We start from the raw sequence: 14,851 nt of genomic DNA, 5'->3' as shown, positions 1-14,851 counted from the left end.
TTTACCAAAAAATTTCTAAAAATTTTCCAATATTACTGAAATCATTTGGAATACTTTTTAAAGTGGAAATTTAAAAAAATAACTTGCAAAATTTTTAAAATCTGAAAATTCATTCAAAATTACATGTAAAATGAGTAAATTCATTAAAAATTAGTAAAAATTCAAAAATAAATCCCAAAAAATTTAGAAATTTCCACAAATTCCCTTGCCCTTTTTGTTAATAATTTTCCAATTAAAAATATTTCCATAAAAGGGCAGAATATTATTTGTAGCCAAAAATCCAAATTTTAATACTTCACTTTATAAAAATTCATTTTAAATTCTACAAATCTGTTGAAAAATCATGGATGAATTACAACACATTATTGACACCTGCTAGATAGCTGAAATTTTACTCTTACACTTCATAACATATTCATGTGTCATATATCTTGATTTAATTATTTTTAAAAAAGAAAAAAAATAAACTAACAAAACAACTAAACCAAACCAAACAATATACACAAATCAAACACACCTAAAATACAAATGAAAAAAAAACATAAACAAACAAAATACAAGAAAATAAAAATGAGATAAAAATCAACAAAAACACTAAGGTGCTTTATTTTTTTCAGTCAGTGGTGTTTGTTTTTGTTTGACTGGATTCCTTGCATTTAGGGGACTACTCCGTACGCCTTCAGTTTATTGCATACACACCCCTACTAGGTATTTATTTTGTGAGCTTTATTTATATTCACTATCCCTTAACCACAAGTAATTGCTAAAATGAACTATTTTTTTACCTACCTTTTCCATGTGCATTCGCGCTAAACACATAGTTTATAATACTCTAAAATCAACCAGCCATTCACTTTGCACGCGCTACATACGCTTAAGAGGCACCTTAATTTTTAATAAGAATGAACCAGCCATCATAAAAAAGCACGCGCTGGTAAAAAAATGCTCCACATCACTATTAATTTTTAATTAATGAATTTGCATTTAGAGACCCAGTTTGGGAATCGTAGTCCGGGTTTTGATAAAGCACCGTTTCACCCTAATAAATTGTAATTAAAATTTTAAGAAGGAATCATCGTTTTCTTATTAAGGTTTATAACCTAATAAAATGTCACCCATTGTTAATAATTTCTTGAAAAGAACCCTTCATTAAAATAATTCCCCCTCACTGCACTTTTTTTTCCTTTTAATAAACACGCTTGGGTACGTAAAGTCCTCTTAGTTGAAATTGTTGGTCAAGGTTCAGGTTAGGTCCTGATATACATTTTTATGGTATTATGGTTTATTTATGTGCTACGATTATGGGTACGGTTTGTAGTTTTTTCTTTGTTGCTTGCTTGATACAGGGTTTTGGGTGCCTGTTTGTTGCATCACATGAAGTTTTCAGTCGCATATGTGTAGAGGTCATGCCGAATTTTTTCTAGGATGTGGGTTATTTAGGGTGGTAAATTGGTTAGCTACGTATGTATGTGTGTCCTTCTTTGGATTGATTTCTTTTTTATAGCCCTTTGGTTATTTTGCAGGCATTATTTGTGATTGTCGGTGTTCTAGTGTGTGTGTTTTCCATCTGAATGGTGCCTCCTGCTCCTCCTCCTATCTAGTATGTGCCGCTGGTTAGTAAGGATTATTCTTCCCTACTGGCTTTTGAGCCTATAGCGAAAGCAAGACTTGCGACTTTCGTGGCTGCTTCATTCCCCTTGATTCCACATGATCCATCCCTGTGTGATGAGTCCCTTGCATCATATAGCAAGAAGTCGGGCATGGTTCATGGTGCTTCCATGATATTGACACCCCGAGGGTTAGGGAAGGCTTTGTCTCTTCCCTACAAAGGAGAGCCCTTTGTTACAGCTAGACAATTATTCTCCAACGATGAGATTTTCAAGCTATTGCAGAAGCAGACCAAGGAAATTCTGGATGTCAAGAAAGTGATAAATACTTCAGGCGTATCTTTTTCGATGATCACTGATCCTGTTTGGAAGTTAGTCTGCCAATTCCTCCAAGACAGGTTTATGCCTACCAAAACACCATCCCATTACTTGTCCAAAGAGCTCTTCACAACTTCCAGGATGGTGTTAAAAGGGGTGGCTATTGATTGGAGTACTTACCTGCTTACAAAGATGGATCAACATTTTGTCAAAGCAACCAGAGAAAATATCACAAATTTCACCTATAGATCCTACCTGTATGCTTTCTTGACATACTCCAACCTACAAAAGGGTGTGCTTCCACCTCCTCCATCTAATCCAATACCTCCCTCTCCACCTTCAGAAGAGTCAGAACCTATTAATATAGAGGATTTTGATTCCCCTCCTCCATTGGTCATTCAGCCAAAGCGCTTGAAGCGTGTGGCAGATAAAACTCCTTCAGTTCTTCCTTCGATCACAATTCTTGCTACATCTAGCAGTGACCTCCCTGCTTACCTCACATGTAACAATTTGTTCAGGGCACATAGAGAGGGTTCTTTGAACATATCAGTCTCTTCACTGAACAGTTTAGTGTCGGGAGATGCCATTCCATTTCTCTGTAAAGACATCCAGAGTTCGACTGAACTTTCAGTGATAACCTGTGCTCAACAGTTGTATGCTTCTTTTTATGAAGAACTGATGCTGTCCAAAGACCAGTTGCATAAGGCAACTACAGAGTTAGCCTCTGCTAAAGACACACTTGCAGATCTGTTTAAGCAGATGGAGCAGCAAACCCAAATGATTCAGACTCAAAGAGAAGAGATATCTTCTTTGAAGATTCAGTTAATAGAAGCTCAGGCAGAGGTCACTAAAGTCTCAGAGGAGAGGGAGAGAATGCCCAAAGAAACTCACGAGTTTCAGACTCTTTTAGATGCAAAACTCTTAGCCTTACAGACTGCTCATGACACAATGGAATCAAAATCTTCCCAAATCAAGCAATTGCAAGACCAACTGGCACAGTCACGGTCTGTTCTTCCAAGCCCCAATGTTCCTATTATTCCTTCTATCTCTAAGCAGGACTTGGCAGTTCTCCAGAGACAGGCCACCTTGTATCCATTGTTTCAAGATAAAGTGGAAAGATTACAGTCTAGGATGGATTTGTTATGGTCCACATTTGAGCACTTCCAAGAGTATGTTCCTCCAGACCATTCTTTTTTTGTCCACTACCAGTTGCAGAAATTGGCCTTTTATATGAAGCTTTCAACAATGGATTTTCCTCTTCTAGAGGATGGTTGGAGTGGGGCTTGGTCTCCTGAGTTGCTGACAGAAGTGGTCCGTATGGTGTTTCAAGATTCTGTGACGACGGATACCATGTTGCTGTCTTACATGTATCTACGGGAAGATCTGTTGATTCCAGATGAAGTAGATATGGCCTGGTATGTGGGGAATATGGTTTTGCAAGCTGTTTTGTATGTCAACTATTTGGAGTTGCGGATAGATGACATGTTCCAGTGTTACTCCTCAAAAGTGGCTACTTGCCTTGACAATTCTTGGCACTCAATGATTGATTCTATGGTCATGAATCAACGTCAGAACACAGCTTCTACCTATATACAGAGCACTAACCAACTGAGGGTGGATCTCTTAGCTTACCTTTCCAAAAACCATCCATTTGGTTCAACCTTTTTTTATGCCTACCAAAGAAGATCTGTCTTAGGTCCTCTGTTCCTAGCCTATTATACTATCAACAAATGGCTCATCACTATGATACCTATCTTTTCCTTTATCAAACCAATTCAGCAGCAATCTTACCTCTTCTTTTTCAACCTCAATCTTTTCCTCAAATTCCCATATTTACCTTTTGTTCTTTTATCGAAGATAGAGTATTTTCCCCTTCTCCATCTATCCATATACCTTCTACTTTTCTTGTTTATCAATTAACACATTTCCTAACTGATTCCCTTAAATTTTCAGCCACTCCTTCTTTAACTTATTCCTCCTTTTATGATTTTGCCTACCCATCTCTTCATCCTCTTTTACTTATTCCTCTTCCATCTCCTGCCACTTCTATTTCTCAATCCCCTCAGTTGGTTAGTGAATACAAAGGGTTTGATCAGCAGATTCCAAGAAGAAGAGGATGGAGCTCGACTGATTCTCTTACAGGACCACAAATTAACTGGCCAATAATTCCAAGGGATTAGACTACTACTAGTCAAGCATACCAGAAATACCTTCATTTTGCTCACCAATATTCACAATCTCTAGATCCTTCAGTGAGATTGACAGCTCATTTTGCTTGGTATCTAGCATACATGCATAGGCATTCCCATAATGATCAAAAGGCCATTCCAAAGCTTTGTATGAATATCAATGTGAACATTGACTCCCACCAGTTGGATGTCCTGTATTTTCATGTCCTATGTCTACCTAGCAGATACCTTGTTTTGCTAGAAAGGATGTGATGCCTGCAGTTCTTTCAAAATCCTCCAAAGACATTTGTAGATGAATCCTTCTCCATGGATCATTTTCGAAACCACCAAGCATTCAAAAGGGATCACCTTCATTGATGCCGTTGCAATGTATTTTGGATGATTCTTAATGATATATATCTCTCTTTTTAGAGGTATCATTCAGATGGTTGTGTTAGTGTTTATGTGTGTATTGTCATAATTGTATGTGATGAGTTCGTGCTAATTGAGAATAATTTGTTCGAGAGCTCTTTTCAAACTATTGATGGTGATGGTGGATGGAAAACCTATGGTGAAATGCTGAAGAAAAACCTCTTATATCCTTTACAAATTTTTTATGACTTTTAAATGATTATCAAATGAGTTAATGAATAACGAAGTTTTCCTTTAGTAGCTTTTTCTAAAGATACAGGTGATAAGTTGGGGTCGTGGTTTGGAAATATTATTGAAGATCCTACGGAAGATAAAATTGAGCTCTTTAATGAACTTATATTCTTCTTTTCCTTAGGTAGCGATGATGCTTCCTTTCTAAGTGTGGGGATATATTGAGAGTGGAAAAAGATTGAATTTTTAACTGATTTTTGTTGTTTTTGAGGTCTGAATGATTGATTTTTTATGGATTTAGAGTGATGTATGGTTGTTAAATGAAGTATTTGAGAGTGTTTTGGATTATATTGATTATGTTTTGGAAATTCATGATGATTCTCAGTGGAGATATGAAGCTCTATGATGTTCTAATAGGTTCTGATTGGTTCTGTATACCTTCTGTATAGCTTTTGTTTTGTTCTGATTTTCTTCTGTATGAAGCATGGATTGATGATTGATGAAGATTGAGATCTTTTGGAAGCCTATTGAATGTTTTTTGATAGTATGGAATGGTTTGAGTATGAGTTATGAGGTTCTGATGACCTTCTATAAACCTTCTGTAGAGCCTCTGTCTCTGCTCTATCTCTGCTCTATAACTGTACTGTAGTTGCTCTGGTACTGTACTGTAACTGTTCTGTAGACCTTCTATAAGTGTTCTGTAGCATGTATCTGTGACTTTAGGAAAGTTTTCTAACTTTTGGAAAGGATGAATCTAAGTTCAAAAGAGCTAAAACAAGTGGAAAAAATTGTTGCTGAAGACTGAAGAGAAGACTGAGTGACAGTGACAGTAGTGAGCTGTGAAGAGACACTGTAGTGGCTCTAGTGACGCTTCATATTAGACATACCTCTTGGGAGGTGCATCCACGACCTAAGAAGGATTATTGAGAGTTATTATGAGAGTATTATAGTGAGGATATGATGTACTATTGATAGAGAGAGAGAGAGAGAGAGAGCCAAAGATAGTCAATTTTATCAAAACAGTGTAACTGTATATGAGAGATTGAGAGAGAACTATGAAGACATTGAATATGAATACTATGTGACTGATTTCCATTCAAAGATGGTGTATTCTTTTATGTTCCTTGTTCTATTGATAGATTCTATGAAGATGTTGAAGATGATGGCTGATTCTATCAAATCCATGGGAGATATCTACTATGATGCTACGTGAAGAATTGTTGTTTACTTTGTTTTAATGATCAAAAGAATGAAATAAAAGCTTGTTGATGTTACAAGATAGATTTTCTTGTCGTAGAATCCCCTTTTCCTTGGTGTTCCTCTTGGGGCTCCAGTACGCAAGTGCAAACCTGATGTTGTTGGCATCCAAGTGGTAAAACTTAATCAAGCTAGTACACTCTCCTTTTACTTACCTAGCTACATATGCTTTCCTAATATCCATGGAAGAGAGAAGGGAGGACTCTTAGTCTACATGAAGGACAAGCTTTGTGAAAAGCTAGCATGCAATGATGGTAAAGGCAATGTTATGGGCATCAAGTTGTTTGTGGCAAGTGAGACTTTGGATTGCATGTTTGTGTGTGTCCCCAATGTGTCTCGTATGAGAGCAAACATGTGACAAATGGATCAAGTCACATGTGTTGGATGACAACGCAATGCTATTTGGGGATTGAAACATGACTGTTAGTAACGAGGATCACTCACATGGCATAGGAAATATGATTGAGGAGGAAAGAGAATCATGGAATGACATGCAAACCTCTCTTGGCATGGTGGATGTCACCTTGCTACTAGCCGACAATGATGGTAAATGTATCACCTCGCACAGCATAGGCACCATGATGGATCATGGCATGATGCACATCTCAATGATTTTTACCTCAATGATAATGCTATATGGACCTCACTTGACATCAGATGCAATAATTTTGTTGAGTGCTTTGATTGTGGCCATCTCCTTATAATGGTTTCTTTCAATATTATATGTGCAGGTGGTGTCAATAAAGGCCCACTCCCCTTAAGGCTTAGCACCAACCTTTTGGTTGATAAAACATTAGTTCAAAATGCAAAAGAGGCATATTGTTCTTGTGGCTCTGCATCTAGTTCTCTTGCTACACCATCGCATGAAAATGGTTATTATGCATTGCAAGTGGCATGTTAGATATAAGGCTCAAATGGGGTAAAGACCACTCGGCAAAAATGAGCAATGTTAAGACTGTATGCTCTCTACTCTACTATGTGTACCTAAAGACCTCGTGCTACTCCATATCTTGCAAAGGTCCAAGCCATATGTACGCATGGTGTGCCGAGCTGGGGTGCCTCTTGCAGTTCACTACAACACCTTGTGCCACAATGATTGTCTATTTCGACCACTTCCTAAATGGGCCAAGTATTTCTAACCCTGCTCTTGTATATATGTGTCTATGCTATGTCTTAAGTGTGGGGATGTCAGGGTCTCAACATTTACGCATGTATATGTCCTATAGGTCATCATCACCTAATCCGGTAAAGTCATAAGTGTGGGGACGTGTCCCTGCACACCCATCTTGCATAAATCCATGCAAATATTATTTTCATTTGATCGATTGAACATTTTTCTTTTCTAAACCATGTTGGGGTCCTTGCTCCACCAATCCATAATGTCACACCCCACTCCCAAGGGGTTTTCCCTTTCTTTTTGCAATTTTCTTGTTTTGCGCATTTTCCATGTGAATGCACCCTAAGTTTACCAAAACTAGATCTAATGTCATCCTATTTGTCCCTTCAAATTGAACACTTTTTCCTTGTACAACCCTCTAATTTAAGAAATGGTTAATAAGCTATAAATTTTTTAAAGATTTTACTCAAATCACAAAGATTTGATATGGTTGCCTTAACCTTTGCCTTTCTCTAGACATTTTTTCTTTTTACAGCATGTGGTGGTTATTAGTTTTTGCTTATTCGCGGGTAATTTTATTACATGTTTTGGCTATTTTTTCATTTGAACATTGTCTATTCTCATCAGATCTATGTTTTGACGATATGATAGCCCTATGCGGCTCATTATATCAAACATTTTTCTTTTTTTCATGCATCTTGTTCTAGCACACAGATTTCTTGTTATTAATTTTAGATTTGTGTTTTCGTATGCATTTTTGCTTTTTTTCCATGTAGTCATGCTCCATTGCAACCAAGATCGCATGTTCACTTGATAGTCCTATCAAGCGTTTCAACCCCGATATTTTTTCTTTTCACTACACTTTGTTTTGACTCATGAATCTTCTCAAAATAATTTTGATCTTGCTTACGTGTGCATTCTTTTGAGGTTCTTTCATGTGAATCCACCCCTTGCACGTCCGAACTGTGTTTTGACTGAACAATCATGTGCGGCTCATCAAACTATGTATTTCTTCTTTTCACCACACTTTGTTCTAATAGATGTATCTCTCGACATTAATTTTCAAGCATTCGTACGTGTGCCTTTTTTGGCCTATTTTCAATGTGAACGTGCCTTTATATCCATCATGTTTCTCCTGTCACCATGCCTACTTTTCCTTTTTTATGCACTTTAATCCGATGTCAAGTTTGTTTGGCATTTATTTTTCTACACTTTTGCGCATGTCGACTTCTCGTGTTCCCAGTTTTTTGCCTCATATCACGTGTTATCATGTCGGATGCATCATTTACATCCCGTCCTACACTCCGTGTAAAAATACCCTCCACTCATGCGCAAGACAGAGAATCCTTGTTCTTTAAACAAAACAAACAACAACATTAATTAATTTTCCAAAGAAAACCACCCACTCTCCCCTCGCGTGTAACCACCTCCTTTCCCCCTCCCTTCTCTCTCCTTCCCCCTCTCTCTCCTTGCCATCCCCTTTACCCCTCCTTCCTTTTCTACTAGACCTAGATGTCTGCTGAATAGGTTTGAGCTCTCTATGGATTATGTTATGATGAATAGGTTTGAGCTCTCTATGGATTGTGTTGAGATTATCTACTAGACCTAGATGTCTGCCGAATAGGTTTGAGCTCTCTATGGATTATGTTATGATGAAAGATTCTTGTGAGCCCCTCACTTATGATGAGGAGGCCATGTGCAGAGGTGATAGTCACTCTTGGAAGAGGGCCTTGCAGTCAAAGTATGATTCATTACAAAAAAATCATACATGGGATTTGGTTTATTTGCCTAGTTGCAAACATACATTGCCATACAAGTGGATGTATAAGTTGAAGAGTACCCATAGATAGCCCAAGCTCGCATATAAGACAAGATTGGTTTCTAAGGGTTTTAAGCATGAGTATGGTATTGAATTTGATGATAGCTTTTTTACATAGGGACTTACATGAGAATATCTATATGTAGCAGTCTAAGGGCTTTTAAGAAAAGTGCAGAGAACATCTACTGTGCAAGTCAAGAAAGAGCCTTTATGGCTTTAAGCAAGTACCTAGGGAATGGTACCATAAATTTTATGCTTTCATGCATTCATAGGGATACACCCACTGTGATATGGATCCATGTTTATACAAGAAGAAGGATCGTGATGGCAACCTTATTATCTCGATACTCTATGTGGATGATATGTTGATCATTGGAAGAGCTCATATGATGAGCTAGATGCCTTGAAAACTCAACTCAAGAAGAGCTTTGAGATTAAGGTTGGCTATCCTTTGCTTTCTTATATGAAGGTTAGTTAGAATGATTGAGAAAAAGGCCAAGATGGCTAAGATTCCATACGTATCCATAGTGGATACTTTTATGTATACCATGATAGCCACTTATCTTGACATAGCATTTGCAGTAGGAGTTGTGATACACTATATGGCTAAACCTACCAGATGCAGCATTAGGATATCGTAAAGGGTATCATGAGGTACTTGAAGGACACTATAGATATGTTCATATATTATGGTAGCTGTGATACAAAAGTCGTGGGCTACACTAACTTTGATTACGCAAGACATGTAGACATTAGAAAGTCCACCTCTAGCTATGTCTTTATCTTTGCTAGATGTGTTGCTTCTTAGATGTCCAGGTTATAGAAGTGGATGGCCCTATCTAGTATAGAGGCAAAGTATGTTGTAGCCATCAGTTAGCTAAGAATCTGGTCTTCCATGTGAAGATAAAGCACATTGAGATACATTACCACTTTATCAGAGAGGTCATTGAGGACAAGTCTGTTGAGCTTGTCAAGATCTCAACTAACCAAAATCCTACAGATCTACTCATAAAAGTCTCTCAACATAGCATTTTGTCTTCTTTAGGAAGATGATGGGCATTGGATAAGATGGCGTCTATCCCTTATCCTATTGTATTGTATGTACGTGTTGTACTTTTTTCTTTTTATTTTCACTCCTCACTCGAGGTACATTCACCTTTAAGTGGGAGGTTGTTGGGTGTAAAGGCACCTGTGCCTAACCACCCATGTATTTACTACACTACAATGACCGCACACTTGTCCACTACAAGTGGCAAGTGCCCATCACTATCACTTTATTCTTTATTCTTTCAGTGATAATTGATTAAGGGAAGGCCAGTCACACATTGTGAGTGTTAGAGTTCCCATATCCTATGTCTCTCTCACGCTCTCTTGCTCCATCCACCATAGCTTGCATCTTCGTTATCAGAATTTTTATTCCCCAATCAAGGATCATGAGATGCTAGCTTAATCAGATTTAGTGCACCAAAAAGATAACTCTATCCATAAATATGAATTTTTTCTCATGGAATGTCAAGGGTTTCTCCTCTAATTTATGAAAGCAAGTGCCATATGGTCTAGTAAGGAGATGCAAGCTACACTTGCTAGCTCTACAAGAGATTAAATTGGGGGAAGAGGCTTGTAGAGCCTGTTTTATACTGGGTTACATATCCTATTTTGATGTGACATCTAGAGGAAGAGGAGGTACTATGCTTCTAGTTAAAGAGGAATTAAAGCCCTCTCTAAAGTTTACTATTGGGGATTGCTTTGTTGTAGTACTGATGGTCATGATATGTCAGAAGGATTTTGTGGTGTGCTCCATCTACGTGGCAAACTATTTAGCTCAAAGAGCAAAGTAGTGGCTCTATTTGATGCAGTACAAAAAAGGCTCTAATGCTATAATTGGAGGAGATTGGAACATGAAAAATAGGGATGAGGATAGATCACACAACATTGGGACAATGATTATTGAGGAAAGGGAAGCTTGGCATCACTTTGTAACCGCATGTGAGACTGAGGACATTGCCCTGCTAGTCACAACAAATCAAAAGCCCAAATATACTTGGCACAATAAGCACATTAGCACCTCCTGGAGAGGCAAGAGATTGGATAGGTTTTATGCCATAGAGGGAGCATGGTGATCGAATAGCGAGTTGAAGTACTATGCCTTAGAGGATGTTGCTACCTCAGATCATACTCCATTCAAAGTCATCCTCATGGCACTTGTGGCTAGTAATAGTGGTGGTTGCATCCTCTGATTTTAGGTGGCTGATGTGTCATCAAGGCACGAAGGTCCCTCCTCATGTCATCTCTGGGAGACTCTCACCACTGACAAAAGATGGTGCAAGACTAGAAAGCCTTGTTGACATAGGTGTGGGATTGTCTCTCAAAGCTAGTCCTGGATATGCCTTCTTCAATTGGATTATCACTTCAAAGATCTAGGGGGAGTACATGGCCTACTACTAATTGGCAAGATATTATCACTTGCCCTCACTTGTGCATGTTAGATCCCACAATGATGTTTGGCTCAAGCAATGCTCATAAGTTAGCAGAAGTCCCTGGCTTAGTGCTTCTAGTCCTTGAGGTGTAGGAGGTCAAGTGATTCATCATTGACGTGCACTTTTTGGTTCTCTTCCTTCCCTTATGAGCCAAAGGTGGCCCCGCTTCACCAAAACCCCAAGTTGGCAAAGGCATTATGTGCCAAGGGTGTTTCTACTTGGGAGGACTTGCGGGATCTAAAGAAATCCCAAGTCATGCCCTTAGTGTAGATAATTGAATGGTATTGGCTTCTAAACATAATCTTTCTTGCCAAATTATTAGATTTCTTTGGTGGCACGAGAATGTCGTAAAGGGACAAATGTTGCACTAAACTAGGTGCCCACCTCTCACATATAGTGCTTACTTAATTCAATGCTTTAACAACAAAATCAAATCTTTATTATTAAGAAAATGGCATAAGAATGCTTTAACAAGAACCAATGTTGTAGTAAACTAGACACCCACCCTTTGCATACAATGCTTACTTAATTCCTTCATTCACCAACAAAGTTGGATCTTTTGTACTCAGAAAGAAATATGGATATGAGTGATACATGTGACTTCTAAGGACCTTTCTTAACCAAAGGACAAAGTTCTTACATTATTGATTCTTTTCTCATTTTAGCATAGGGATTGTGGAAAAATCAACAATATAAGAGCTTGTTCCTATCCTTGTATAAACTATGGAACGGGTCTTAAGACAATCTAGCCTTTTTAATCAGTCATTGTAATGTTCTATAGAAAATTGGATAATGTAGCTGCTAGCATCTTACCTATCACCCCATTATAATCTATAAGAATCAAAGACTTGGGATACTATAAAGTTGAGGTAGTGTAATGACTTGCTCATGGCCCATTATAGTTGAGAATAAGCACTTTAAGGCTAACTTTATTTCTTTGAATCAAGAGGCTTAGCATTCTTAGAAGATTCAATAGCATAAATACTCCCTCATCATTCTATTATTAAATAGTATGAAGCACTTCAAAACAATCTTTATTTTATAAATTAAAATCTTATGATATTTAAGAATATTTATGCAATTTAATGACTTTCTTGTTGTATATTATGAATGATAAGAAGCATGTAAAAGCAAATGAAACTCTCTCTATAGATGACAATCAAATGAGAATTTCAATAACCCAATCCTAGCTCATGCCTTAGTGGGGCTTATAAGAAGATTAAAGGAATGAATCAATCAATAAAATCAAATTAAATAGAAAGTGATATGTACCTCAAGAGATGGAATAAGAAATGGAGGTTTAGGAAGAAGGATAGGACTCCATGTTGAATGTGATGATGCACATAATTTGTCCTCATTTCTACGCTTTACTAGAGTGCTAACTTCACTCCTTATTCATGATGTAATAAGCACAACTTAGAACTTCGATGGAGTCTATGCATGAGCAAAAAGAACAAATGGGGGGAAAAAACGAGAGCAACATCTAATCTATAGTTTTTCATAAGTAAATTTTAGCATGCACTATTATTCCTAATTTTGGATTATGAGTCAACATTTGACTTGACTATTTGAGAGTGAAACTCTCCAAAAACTTGCATCAAAGGCAACTTGGTCACATATCATCATTAATTTCACATATGAATTACTAGCTTGATCACTTCTTGATCATTCCTATGGACTACTATGACTTGTGGGTGCCTAGATTCCTCATCACTAATCTAATTAGTCAAAACCAAGGGTAAGCATGGCTTACAATCTCCTTGATATTTTTGGTTGTATCTTTGAGTTTTTGGATGTACCCTCATACAACCATTCATCTCTAAAACAATCGACGGAGGACTTGAGATTGCTTTTGGAGAGAGAGTTCAATTCTAGGTATTCTTTTGAACCAACCTCTAATTCTATACACATAATCGTGGGTCAACTCATCTCCATGCCTTGTGTTCGTGAATTTAATTGTGATGTTATCCTCTTGGCCAACGTCATTAGAGAGTTGCTTTATAGAGAGGTCCTTTAGCATGGAGAAACTCCCCATTTCTAGTCAGTCCAAGATGGTGAATCATGTTCTCTACCTTTTGTTCCTAGACATAGGCTTAAGGCCTACACCAACTTGTCTTTTGCCATGAGGTTGTTAGCCTCATAGACCTACTCAAACTCTCTATGAAGCTATAAGAAACAACACCAAATCTATACTTATCTATTTGCTTGCAAATGGGATATTGATTGGTTCACTTAAAATGGTGCCCACTCTAGGATGCAAGCATGCTTATTATCATTCTAATATTGCCTTCTAGAGTTTTATTGCAATTGAGTTTTTTTTTCAATGAGGTTCACGAGATTCAGTCTTAGGACATGCTAGCCACTCTGGCATTTGTCAGCCTTCTAATATTCTCAATTTCATCTATTGGCTTTTGGATAGCTTTTTGATATCTAGTCACCACCTTAACTATGGTCTCAAAACTTTGTTGCTTGAGCACCTCTAGATATATTTCTGCATTTCTAGTTCAAACATCTCAAACAAGTGACCTATTCCAACACTAGAATCTAGTTCAAACGTCTCGTGTGGCACCACTCTAAGAGTTTCATCTATATTTTGTAACTTCAGTCGTAGCTCTCTCGCTTCTCAAAAAACAATCAAGGCAAACGAGGCCAAGGCAGATTTAATGCTGGCCAGTGGCATATGTGGAGCCAAGACGAAAGCTTTTAAAAAGATTACCAATCTATATTTTGCATCTCTTTGACATGGCGAGTCGCGACTCGCGACAAGCAATCTATACATTGATGGGGGGATGTACGGACTGTCGTTATTGTTTGCAGCAATGAAGCGAGGCACTTTGCAGAGAGATCTCTAGCTACGCGCGTTGGAAGTAAATGCAAAGCCTTTGCATCGGCATGACAGCCTTCATTGTGTGTATATGCATGCCACCATACTACACATGACACAGACACGCACTAGAATTCAAGCTTGGCAAAGGACGACAGGTCACAGCTTCTCCCTGCCATGAAACATGCGATATGTTTGCGCTTCCATTACTACCTTGTACCCCAAGAGTACTGTGTATATTCACATTTGAACATGGTTTAATGAGATTCACATCTTCGCGTCGCTCTCTTTCACGAAGGGCGCATATACGTCATATTTCGGACTCATAAACTGCTGCGGCAGCTGGTGGTTGTTTGTGAATATTAGTAGTGCAGCAGGTTTTTTCTTTCTTTTTTTTGGTTCTGTGGCGGTTAGGTAGAGACAATGATTTGGATTACACCGACGCGCTGCACCTTGCGGGGGCTGGGGTTAAGCTCGATGATCATAGGCATTATCAGTATATTAATAATACAATGTGCTATCATGACGGCCGCTGCAGCCGATCAAGTTGTGGGAGCAGGTGTTAGCGTTCCCAATCCCAACGGTATTTGCGCACTGCTGGTTCTGAAACGTGGATTTTATAGCTGCCAAGAATTCAAGGTACTAAATCGTGGCTATGGAT

General features: G+C 38.1%; 1 protein-coding gene across 2 annotated transcripts in view; it reads left to right on the top strand.

Annotated features, from left to right (window-relative positions):
* The first annotated feature begins 14,126 nt into the window (after positions 1–14,126).
* LOC148023477 (triacylglycerol lipase 1-like) overlaps positions 14,127–14,851 on the top strand; it is a 49,029-nt gene continuing 48,304 nt past the window's right edge. The window contains exon 1 of one of the 2 annotated variants that reach the window (XM_087696465.1): positions 14,127–14,829. In XM_087696465.1, the coding sequence (XP_087552591.1) occupies positions 14,614–14,829 (216 nt within the window). In that variant the 5' untranslated portion in view covers positions 14,127–14,613. The remainder of the gene's footprint in view (positions 14,830–14,851) is intronic. The other variant, XM_087696464.1, reaches the window with a different exon arrangement.

This window comes from Lygodium microphyllum, chromosome 16 (genome assembly GCF_053477565.2).
Source record: "Lygodium microphyllum isolate KBCC chromosome 16, Lygodium_microphyllum_v1.1.10, whole genome shotgun sequence".
Lineage (NCBI taxonomy): Eukaryota > Viridiplantae > Streptophyta > Polypodiopsida > Schizaeales > Lygodiaceae > Lygodium > Lygodium microphyllum.
Note: the sequence above shows the minus strand (reverse complement) of the source record. Positions and strands in the feature narration are given on the sequence as shown.